This window comes from Pygocentrus nattereri, chromosome 4 (assembly GCF_015220715.1).
Source record: "Pygocentrus nattereri isolate fPygNat1 chromosome 4, fPygNat1.pri, whole genome shotgun sequence".
NCBI classification, from domain to species: Eukaryota; Metazoa; Chordata; class Actinopteri; order Characiformes; family Serrasalmidae; genus Pygocentrus; species Pygocentrus nattereri.
The window spans coordinates 2,547,552-2,560,051 of record NC_051214.1 but is presented as its reverse complement, the minus strand read 5'-3'; the positions used below and the strand labels follow the sequence as shown (position 1 = coordinate 2,560,051).

The 12,500-nt window shown below is 42.9% G+C and overlaps 1 protein-coding gene across 1 annotated transcript in view; it reads right to left on the bottom strand.

The window, feature by feature from the left end:
- The window catches only part of lama2 (laminin, alpha 2), a 268,929-nt gene that overhangs the window by 126,418 nt on the left and 130,011 nt on the right, over positions 1-12,500 (bottom strand). Inside the window, exons 16-17 of the mRNA XM_037537821.1 lie at positions 8,249-8,376; positions 6,959-7,045 (exon numbers count right to left, since the gene is read on the bottom strand). Of these exons, the coding sequence (XP_037393718.1) occupies positions 6,959-7,045; positions 8,249-8,376 (215 nt within the window). The remainder of the gene's footprint in view (positions 1-6,958; positions 7,046-8,248; positions 8,377-12,500) is intronic.

Genomic DNA, 12,500 nt, shown 5'->3' with positions numbered 1-12,500 from the left:
ATCACAAACACACACACACACACACAATCACAAACACACACACACACACAATCACAAACACACACACACATGCACAGACGGCCGTCTCTCAAAGACCTGAGTGTGTAATGACAAGTCAGAAGAGCCAAATTAAACATAATAAAGCATACAGAGAGAGAGAGAGAGAGAGAGAGAGAGAGCGAGAGAGAGAGAGAGAGAGCGAGAGAGAGTGTGAGAGAGAGAGAGAGAGAGAGAGAGAGCGAGAGAGAGAGAGAGAGCGAGAGACTGTGTGTACGTTACATGATATATGCACTCAATGACTATATTGATAGATTGATAGATATTCCCACTGTATATATAATGTACATGACATATACACTCAATGACTGTATGTATTTATGTATGATATGAGATATATACTCTCATTGACTATATATAATATATATGATGCAAGCCATCTAGTGTCAGTGAGAGTGTATATCATATATATACAGTCAATGAGAGTATATATCTTATATATCATATATACAGTCATTGAGCATATACATGATATATACAGTACGTCAGTGTAAATATCATTTATATCATTTACAATGAGTGTTTATATCATTTATATCATATACACAATCAATGAGTTTTCAATCATTGACTGTATATATGATATGATGTATAATCTCATTGACACTAGATGACATACATGATATATACACTTATTGGTTGGAACGTGCAGGCACTGTTGATCTCACTGGATGTCAGTGATAAAAAACTGGAAAGCAAAGCACAGAATAGAATAGAATAGAATAGAATAGAATAGAATAGAATAGAATAGAATAGAATCTACTGCAAAGCATTTTCAATATATTTTGCTATAGGTCTCTTCATCCTGTCCTGTTCTCTCCCTCACGTCCAGTCATTTATCACATCTCTCTCTCTCTCTGCTCTCTCTGTCACTCCTGTCGTCCTCTCTCTGCTTCTCTCCCTCTCTGTCTCTCTCCATCTGTGCAGTGTTAATGACAGGTTAAGCGTAGAGGGAGCAGCGGGCAGTGCCAGGCTCCGTGCCACCGCTGGGATGGCACAGGGTCCACGGACCAGGCCTCGTCCATCTGTCTGTGGAAGAGGGGTCAAAAGTCAGGGACCCGTTTCTGCCGGCCAGACGCTATTTTTCACCACACCTCAGTGGTTTGGAGTGAATGAAACCCACGTCTTCATCATTAACTAAGAGGAGGAGGCTGGGGTTCAACACTCAAAAGACCACCTCAGTCATCTGGTGTACTGAAATATGAGCTATGAAACTGTGGAAAAATGGTAGATTTATTAATGCACTAGGAAATCTGGACAGTATAGGTGTAACGGAGGATGAGGACAGATCGTTCCATGTTTCCTGAGGGAGTCCAAAATGAATGGGTCCCTGCTGGATATGTTCAGTCAATGAACTGATCAGCTCACCAACCAATCAGCATTCAGTAGCAGTAATGCCAACCAATCAGCTCTCAGTTGCAGTACTGCCAACCAATCAGTGCTCAGTAGCGGTAATGCCAACCAATCAGCTCTCAGTAGCAGTAACAATAACCAATCAGCTTTCAGGAGCAGTCACACTAACCAATCAGCCCTCAGTAGCAGTAATGCCAACTAATCAGTGCTCAGTAGCGGTAATGCCAACCAATCAGCTCTCAGTAGCAGTAACAATAACCAATCAGCTTTCAGGAGCAGTCACACTAACCAGTCAGCTCTCAGTAGCAGTAACACTAACCAATCAGCTCTCAGTAGCAGTAACGCTAACCAATCAGCTCTCAGTAGCAGTAACACTAACCAACCAGCTCTCAGTAGCAGTAACACTAACCAATCAGCTCTCAGTAGCAGTAACACTAACCAATCAGCTCTCAGTAGCAGTAACACTAACCAATCAGCTCTCAGTAGCAGTAACACTAACCAATCAGCTCTCAGTAGCAGTAATACTAACCAATCAGCTCTCAGTAGCAGTAACACTAACCAATCAGCTCTCAGTAGCAGTAACTCTAACCAATCAGCTCTCAGTAGCAGTAACTCTAACCAATCAGCTCTCAGTAGCAGTAACTCTAACCAATCAGCTCTCAGTAGCAGTAACGCTAACCAATCAGCTCTCAGTAGCAGTAACACTAACCAATCAGCTCTCAGTAGCAGTAACGCTAACCAATCAGCTCTCAGTAGCAGTAACACTAACCAATCAGCTCTCAGTAGCAGTAACACTAACCAATCAGCTCTCAGTAGCAGTAACACTAACCAATCAGCTCTCAGTAGCAGTAACACTAACCATTCAGCTCTCAGTAGCAGTAACTCTAACCAATCAGCTCTCAGTAGCAGTAACGCTAACCAATCAGCTCTCAGTAGCAGTAACAATAACCAATCAGCTCTCAGTAGCAGTAACACTAACCAATCAGCATTCAGTACCAGTAATGCCAACCAATCAGCTCTCAGTAGCAGTAACACTAACCAATCAGTGCTCATTACACATTACATTTGTCGAGAGTGTGTTCCACCGGGGAAGCAGCCACAGATCAATCAGATCCATCAATGCCCCTTACCAAAGCCAATAACAGCAGATCCTGAATGTAATCCCATTAAATTGAGACTAATTGGGGGTCAATTGGTGGGTTATTGACCCCTCTAAAATGTAATCCAAAATAAAATGCTTTCCATCAGTGTGAAAGAAACCGCACTGTACCGAAGCTCCGAGCAGACGCTCGACGATCCCAACAGAAAAACTCAAAAGGCTCACATTTCTCAAACTCCTCAGTACCAGCGTTTCATACACGGCACTCAGATAAACGCACACAATGCACAACAATACTCTGACTGGTTTAAAGAGTTATACATTTGTTGTAATATCTGACATCAGGACGGTTTATCACCACTTTAATAACACATTAAGACGCGTGTTGTCCTAGTTTAGCCCAGCTGTGACACACTGTATACTGATAGAATGCACGACTGTCAAATTTGCACAAACAGACAAATGCAATTAATGGCAATTAACTACACAAAACAATGTGATTAATCACCTTAATCATTTCACTGCCCTACACTAATGTAAACACACATGGCTTTTCAACATGACCACTGGTTGTGAAGTAACAACAGCGGTCACAACTCACCACTTTCAGTGGAACTACTTTTTTGGTGGAAGAAAATAAACGGCTAGATACAGCATATCTGAGAAATTTGTTTAGGATTTGTAAACGCATATAAAACAAAGCTGTTACAGTTGATGCAATAAATTATTAATTAGTAACGCCAGGGATCGATGACGAGACGGACGCATACGCTGAGAGAAGCGAGATTTATTAGGGGCAAATCCAATATCAGGGTCTAGACAGTCCAGGGTCAGAGAGCCAACACGGAGAGATGGAGGGACAGACATAACGAAAAAGCAAAACAGACTGAACAAACAACGGAGGCCAGCAGAACAAACACCAAACGATGCAACACCATACAAAGACCAAACAAAGACCAGCAGCCTAACGGGGAAACACAGGGCTTAAATACAACAGGGTTAACAAGACACATGTGGTTAACACAGGGGGTTACAATCAGGGGGAGGGTCGGGAAACAAGGGGGCAGGACCGGGAAGAAACAAAACAAGGAAGCACATGGACCAGACCAAAACAAAACAAAAACACATGGAGGACGGCTGATAACCATGATAACAGCATGGTTTTCCAACATGACCACAACAGTGGTCACAATTTGCCACTTTCAGTGGAACTACATTTTTAGCGGAAGGAAATAAAACTGCTACATACACTCACCGGCCACTTTATTAGGTACATTACATTACCTTACTAGTAAAAGGCTGGACCCCCTTTTGCCTTCAGAACTGTCTTCATTCTTCTTGTCAGACTTTCAACAAGGTGTTGGAAACGTTCCTCAGAGATTCTGGTTGGTTATTTGAGCTCCTGTTGTCTTTCTATCATCTGGAACCAGTCTGCCCATTCTCCTCTGACCTCTCACATCAACAAGGCATTTTCGTCCACACAACTGACCGCTCATTTTTCAAATAATTTCAAATCTGATTTTATGTGTTTTGTGTGTTTTTTTGGGGTCCAGTATGTTGTAACAGTATGTCCATGTGAAAAGTTATCTCTGAGATCATATAGATGATGTTCTGAAAGAAAAATACAGTATCTCACAGAAGTGAGTGCACCCCTCACATTCCTGCAAATATTTTATTCTGTCTTTTCATGGGACACCATTATAGAAACGAAACTTGGATATAACTTAAAGTGGTCAGTGTGCAGCTTGTACAGCAGTGCAGATTTACTGTCATCTGAAAAGAACAACACACAGACATTAATGTCTAAATAGCTGGCAGCACAAGTGAGTCCACCTCACAGTGAACGTGACCACATTGTGCTCAAAGGGTCAATATTTTAACACCCTGAAACTGAGCTATAGCACAGTTCAGAGGATAATACAGCGGTTTTCCAGGACAGGTTCCACTTCAACCAAAAAAGTTGAGTCATATCCAGAGGTTGGCTTCAAAAAATAGACACATGAGTGCTGCCAGCATTGCTGCAGAGGTTGAAGAAGTGGGAGGTCAGCCTGTTAGTGCTCAGACCACACGCTGCACAATGCATCAACTCCGTCTGCATGGCCGTCGTCCCAGAAGGAAGCCTCTTCTGAAGTCCCACAAACAGTTTGCTGAAGACAAGCAGTCCAAGAACATGGATCACTGGAACCATGTCCTGTGGTCTGACGAGACCAATATAAACTTGTTTGGCTCAGATGGTGTTCAGCATGTGTGGCGGCGCCCTGGTGAGGAGTACCAAGACAACTGTCTCTTGCCTACAGTCAAGCATGGTGGTGGTAGCATCATGGTCTGGAGCTGCATGAGTGCCGCCGGCACTGGGGAGCTGCGGTTCATTGAGGGAAATATGTATTCCACCATGTACTGTGACGTTCCGAAGCAGAGCGTGATCCCCTCCCTTCAGAAACTGCGCCGTTTTCCAACATGATAACGACCCCAAACACACCTCTAAGATGACCACTGCCTGCTGAAGGAAAAGGTGATGGACTGGCCAAGTGTGTCTCCACACCTAAACCCAACTGAGCACCTGTGAGGCCTCCTCAAGCGGAAGGAGGAGGAGCGCAAGGTGTCCAACATCCACCAGCTCCGTGACGTCATCATGGAAGAGTGGAAGAGGATTCCAGTAGCAGCCTGTGCAGCTCTGGTGAATTCCATGCCCAAGAGGGTCCAGGCAGTGCTAGATAACAACGGTGGTCACTTTGAGCCCAATCTGGACCGGTTCACTGTGAGGTGGACTCACTTGTGCTGCCAGCTATTCAGACATTAATGTCTGTGTGTTGTTCTTTTCAGAGGACAGTGAATCTGCACTGCTGTACAAGCTGCACACTGACCACTTTAACTTATATCAGAGCTTCATTCCTACAGTGTCGCCCCATCAAAACATAAGTGAGGGGTGCACTCTCTTTTGTGAGATACTGTATACCAAATATTGGCAAGGTAAGTATTTTTAACGTGATATAAAATAGACTCACAAGGTTAAACACAGTTAAATACATACTGTAGACTCAGCACTGTAATAATAGATTAATGAAAGATTCCAGTCTGGCTGAGTCACAGAGCCGCCAACTGTGTATCGACCGCAAAGCTGAATGTTTATATAGCTTTTACATCATCGTCCTCGGCTTCACACAGCAACGAAGCTCATTACTGTACCAGCCTTTATAGAGTATTTAAACACACAGAGAGATATAGACACACATACCTGAAATACATTAGCGTTAACCTTTAGACGTCTCATTTACTGCTCACCACAGTGAAAGTACACTTGTAATGTTATATTAAAGTAGGCATGTCTAATAAATGAATTTGGTGTGAATTGGAGAGACGCCACAGAACGTGCTCTGATCGATGCACAGCTACGGTCGCATGACGTGTTGATGTATTTTCCGAATTTATTACCTTAGGAAAAACACCACATGAAATGTGGCTTGTGCAAAGGTTAACCTGAAATGGAATTTTTGCATTCAAATTTGCAGAAAATACTAAAATTAAGGGCCTTTTTTTTTTACGTTAATTTCATCTGATCGGGGTGCTAAAACTTTTGCACGTTGGATTGACTGGCTAACCGCAATCGGTTCATTTTCCTTCGGGATTAAAAGCTATTTTCATACTTTTGTTCACAATCAAATGCGGATTTTCTGTTGTTGTGTTAGAAAATCAGCAGTCATGCGACCAAACGGCCGAATTCCATCTCATAAACGAAGCGATGAAAGCTTTACAGGTTCTCCAGGGGTTCTAGCACTTCTATAAAGAACCGTTCCCGTGACCAAATGGTTCTTCGCGTGGTGAAAGCCTCTTCATACTGATGTAGCAACGCAGTGCCAAGCTTGTAACTACAGTAGAACCACTTTTGGTACCATTGTCAAAAAGGGTCGATACAGAACCAGATAAAACACAATCCTTATCAGTCTGAGAACCGTTTCACCATGCAAAGAACCGTTTAATCATGAAATGGTTCCGTATACTACCCCAGCTCCAATGAAGTTGTGTAAAACATAAATAAATACAGAAGACGATGATTTGCAAATCCTTTTCAACCTATAATCAATTGAATCCACTACAAAGACGAGATGTTTAATGTTCAAATATAGAACTGTGGTTCTATATAGAACCGTTCACTTTACTAAAGAACCCTTGAAGAACCATCATTTGTAAGAGTGTAAGTAAAGCCTTTGCTCATAGTGAACCACCCAGTGTAATCATGATCGGCACATCTGTCCGTTTTATTCCCAAAAGTGACTAAAATACAGCAAAAAATCCGACCAATGGACTAAAAGCACATCCACGTTCCATCAAATTCAAATCCTGATAAAATATCTCGGTTTTTAGGCCACAAGCAAACACAAACGACTGAAACAGGACAATTTCTCCACTTGTTACCTTGAACTACCGTCAGAAACAACTCAGGTAGCTCACCTGTCGCAGCGCGGGCCGGCATATCCGGGCTGGCACTGGTCACAGATCAGCTGACCGCGGGCATCCTGGTGGCAGGTCGGACTGAAGCTGTGGCGTTTTTGAGCGGACGTCGATGCCAAAAGGAAGAAAAGAAAAGAGAAACGGATCAAAAACACCATCCTTCCGATCCTCACAAGCACTTCCACATCTCTGGGACGCTCTCAGGAGAGGAAGGGAGGAAGAGAGACTGAGCCAGATCCCAAATTTAGCGGTGAGGAAGACAGGATCGGGTTTCTTTGGCTATTTCCGACAGCGCCGGATTCCTAGCCAGGTCAGTTTTTTGGGAATGCAGGGCTTGGGGAGGGTGGGCTCTTTCTTTAGCCCCACTGCCCAGGGCAGTGGAATGTTCAGCTGCCAGATTCTGTTGCCCCCCGGGGCCAAAAGTCCCTGCCTGACCGGTAGGGATTAGCCATTAGCATGCTAGAGTGGAGTGATTGTTAGCCCAGCGCTCCCGGTCAGGCCGCAGCTACAGAGCTGGGGGAAATCGCGGGGATATATCGCAGATCAGCATCTACGAGAGCACCGTAAGTGTGAAAACAGCACATGGCCGCGATTTTGCTGACCGTAGCAGTGATGACCGCGCTGGAAGCTGAGTGAGACGAATCAGTCGAAGCGTTTCGGTACAATGCAAAAACGGGTTCCGCGAAATCAGTGCTTGGGTTCTTCACGTTAACACGTTCTTCCAGATATGCTCACAGCAATAAAAGCGTGTGTAAGTTTACATTAAGCCACTCATGTCCCTGTAGTCTGGTATGAATTGGAGAAGAACGTGACCGAACGAGCTCTGATTGGCCTAAAGCCACGTGCAGTTACAGCCGCATGTTTGTTGATTTGTTTATTTGCCGAATTTTACGCATAGCACACAAAACATGGCCTGGGCAATAGTTAAGGCACATTTTACGTCTTGTGTTTTTCCAACATTAATATTATATGTTATAAACTGCATTGCAATTTAAAGACCCACATAACACGCGTTTCTGTCGGTTTAACTTCGTTAACAGAAGTCGTCAAAGCACTTAATGACCAAAGCGGTGAAGTGAGGTTGTTTTTATTTCGTCTGTCCAGAAATGAGACGTATTCACTTAAATAATATGGATTTTCAAAATGAAAAAGAGGACTTTTACTTTTATTAATATGTAAAATTACTTATAATAAATGTTTATTTGAACATGTTATGAAGCGTTTATGTAAGATGCTATGAATGTGTTATGTAGACACTCCGTGTCAAATGACTCGATAAGGGACACACACTTGTTTGAGGGAGCGTGGAGGGGGCAGGCGCACGGCTGGCAGTCGCTGGTTGATCCTTTGGTGGCGTCGCCGTAATAACCGGGAGCACATTTGTCGCAGCGTGGACCTGTGGTGTGGTGTTCACAGTCCTATAAAACACACACATATTCCTTTTAAATAGAGACACAGAGTCTGTGAACACACACACGCACGCACACGCACACACACACACACACACGAACATAAACACACACATACACACACACACACACACACAGAGACACACAAACATAAAAACACACACACACACACACAAATGAACATAAACACACACATACACATACACACACTCACACAGAGACACACAAACATAAAAACACACACACACACACACACGAACATAAACACACACATACACACACACACACACACAGAGACACACAAACATAAAAACACACACACACACACAAATGAACATAAACACACACATACACACACACACACACACAGAGACACACAAACATAAAAACACACACACACACACAAATGAACATAAACACACACATACACATACACACAGAGACACACAAACATAAAAACACACACACACATACATACACACACACACACATACACACAGAGACACACAAACATAAAAACACACACACACATACATACACACACACACGCACACACACACACACACACAGAGACACACAAACATAAAAACACACACACACACACACAGAGACACACAAACATAAAAACACACACACACACACACACACAGACAGACAAACAAAAACTCACACATACATACACACACACACACACAAACAAAAACACACACACACATAAACACACACAAACACACACACAAACATACACGCACACACAAACACACACATATTCCTTTTAAATAGAGACACAGAGTCTGTGAACACATACACACACACACACATACACACAGAGACACACAAACATAAAAACACACACACATACATACACACACACGCACACACACACAGACACACAAACATAAAAACACACACATACACATACACACAGAGACACACAAACATAAAAACACACACACATACATACACACACACGCACACACACACACACAGAGACACACAAACATAAAAACACACACACACACATATACACACACACAGACACACAAACATAAAAACACACACACACACACACACACACAGAGACACACAAACATAAAAACACACACACACACACAAATGAACATAAACACACACATACACACAGAGACACACAAACATAAAAACACACACACACATACATACACACACACACACATACACACAGAGACACACAAACATAAAAACACACACACACATACATACACACACACACGCACACACACACACACACACACACACACAGACAAACATAAAAACACACACATACATACACACACACACACATACACACACACACACACACACAGAGACACACAAACATAAAAACACACACACACACACAAATGAACATAAACACACACATACACACAGAGACACACAAACATAAAAACACACACACACATACATACACACACACACACACACAGAGACACACAAACAAAAACACACACACACACACACAGAGACACACAAACATAAAAACACACACACACACACACACACACACACACACAGACAGACAAACAAAAACTCACACATACATACACACACACACACACAAACAAAAACACACACACACATAAACACACACAAACACACACACAAACATACACGCACACACAAACACACACATATTCCTTTTAAATAGAGACACAGAGTCTGTGAACACATACACACACACACACATACACACAGAGACACACAAACATAAAAACACACACACATACATACACACACACGCACACACACACAGACACACAAACATAAAAACACACACATACACACAGAGACACACAAACATAAAAACACACACACATACATACACACACACACGCACACACACACACACAGAGACACACAAACATAAAAACACACACACACACATATACACACACACAGACACACAAACATAAAAACACACACACACACACACAGACACACAAACATAAAAACTCACACATACATACACACACACACACAGACACAAAAACACACACACACATAAACACACACAAACACACACACAAACATACACGCACACACAAACACACACATATTCTCACACACACACACACACACACAAACGAACATGAACACACACATACACACACACACAAACATAAAAACACACATAAACACGCACGTATGCACGCACACACACACATACCCACAATCTTTTGCATAAAGATAAATATCTATTTAAAAACATGGACATTTTCCTGACGTGTCCTTTATTTTCTCTTTGAAATTTCTAATATACAACCTTGTGTTTCCAGGGTCATATTTTCCCTCATTTTCATGGAAAACTGCCTTATGTTCCCATGTTTTACTTCCTCTGGTTATACATTCGGTCAGAAATCTGAAAGTGTGTTTCTGTTCCCGATTCTTTGCCTTATTAAAACACACTTCCCGGAACTACAGTGGAGTCTCAGAGCACATGAGCCTCAACGACAGCACCGTCTCCACCATCTCACGTTCACTGCTTCATTCTGCGAACTCGCTCACGAGCACGTTAAGGGCTGTGAGCAAAGAAGGGCAGCGTGCCTCGCCTAAAGCAGACCAAGCAATTATTAAAAAAGCCCAATGACTTCTCAAAATCGGAATGACTCAACGTTTGCTTGACTGGCCGATTAGCTCACTGAGGCCAGCCTAGCTGAGACGAACTGCATCCTCATTGTTCTCTGTATGGCCATGATGTTAATCATGACCTCAGGAACCTTTTTAAAGGTTCTCTTGATGTTTCTTCCTGGGTCTCCTGGAACATTGGACCTTGGGAACATAAGACCTTGAGAACAAAGGTCCTTTGGAACGTAAGAGGAATATAGGACTATAGGACTCCAGGAGCACTGGAGAAAATAAGACCTTGTGAAGATAGGGCCTTGGAAACATAAGGTGTTAGAAACTGGGAAAAATAGGACCCTGGGAATATAAAACCTTACGAGCACTGGACCTTGAGAACACAGGAACATAGAACATTGGAAGCAAAGTCTTAGCAAAATAGAACCTTAGGAGAACACAACTTTAGAAATATAGGACCTTGAGAACACTGGACCTTGGGAACATAAGACCTTAGCAGAATACAGTTCCAGGAACATTGGACCTTGAGAAAATAGGAGCATGGCAACATAAGACCTTGGGAACATCAGGAATGTAGAAAAAACTGCACTTTGAGAACATAGAACCTTGGGGGCATAAGATATTAGAAACGTAGGATCGTGGGATCATAGGATGATGGGAACATATGACCTTGGGAATATTGGACTCTCTCTATCACCTCCTTGGGAATCTTTGAACCAGCACAATAACATAAGAACACATGTTGTGTTTGTACAGCAGAACCAGCAGAACCGTGTGTTTGCCACGTTCTGGGCATGTTTCTGGCCTTGGGCCGGCAGTTAGCACGGTGTAAGCTTTACCTGCTCAGCTATTTTAGCAAAAACTCAATAAGCCAACTTCAGTCCCTGAACATGTCTTGGCTGAAGGACAAGTGGAGATCAAGCTCATGAACCCCAAATGACTGCGTTTGAATCAGCAGACTTTTGTAGCACGTCTCAGGAAATAAGAACACCTTTTTTGGTGTTTGTGTATAAATATGCTCTGAAGAACTTCTCCAAAGCAAACGATAACCCTGGATTTGGTGTGCTGTATAGCTGGCCAGCCTCCAGGATGTTCCTCCCTATTCACAGCTGTTCAATTCATTCATTTCCAGTTTATCAACATTCAAAAAACCCCATTTCCAGTGCTGGCATTTCCTGGGTTTGGGGCTTTATTTTGTGAAAAGACGAGGAGACGCCCCCTCCCCCGTCCTCCACCTCCGTCCTCCACCCAATCTGTACGGTGGATGATTTGTAGAATAATCGGGAGTGACTCCAGGAGTGTATGTCACCTGATTAAACATTATGTGGCGGCACAGGGCCAAACGGCGGCGGCGCTGGCAGCTAATGAAATGAGATGTGCTGTTTTTTCAGGCTTTTCCATGCTTCGTCAGGCGCAATAAACCCTGCACACACTCCTGAGTGTATTAGTGATGTCTATTCAGCAAACACACACACACAACAGGGAGAATGGAGAGAGTAGACGGAGGAGGTGACATG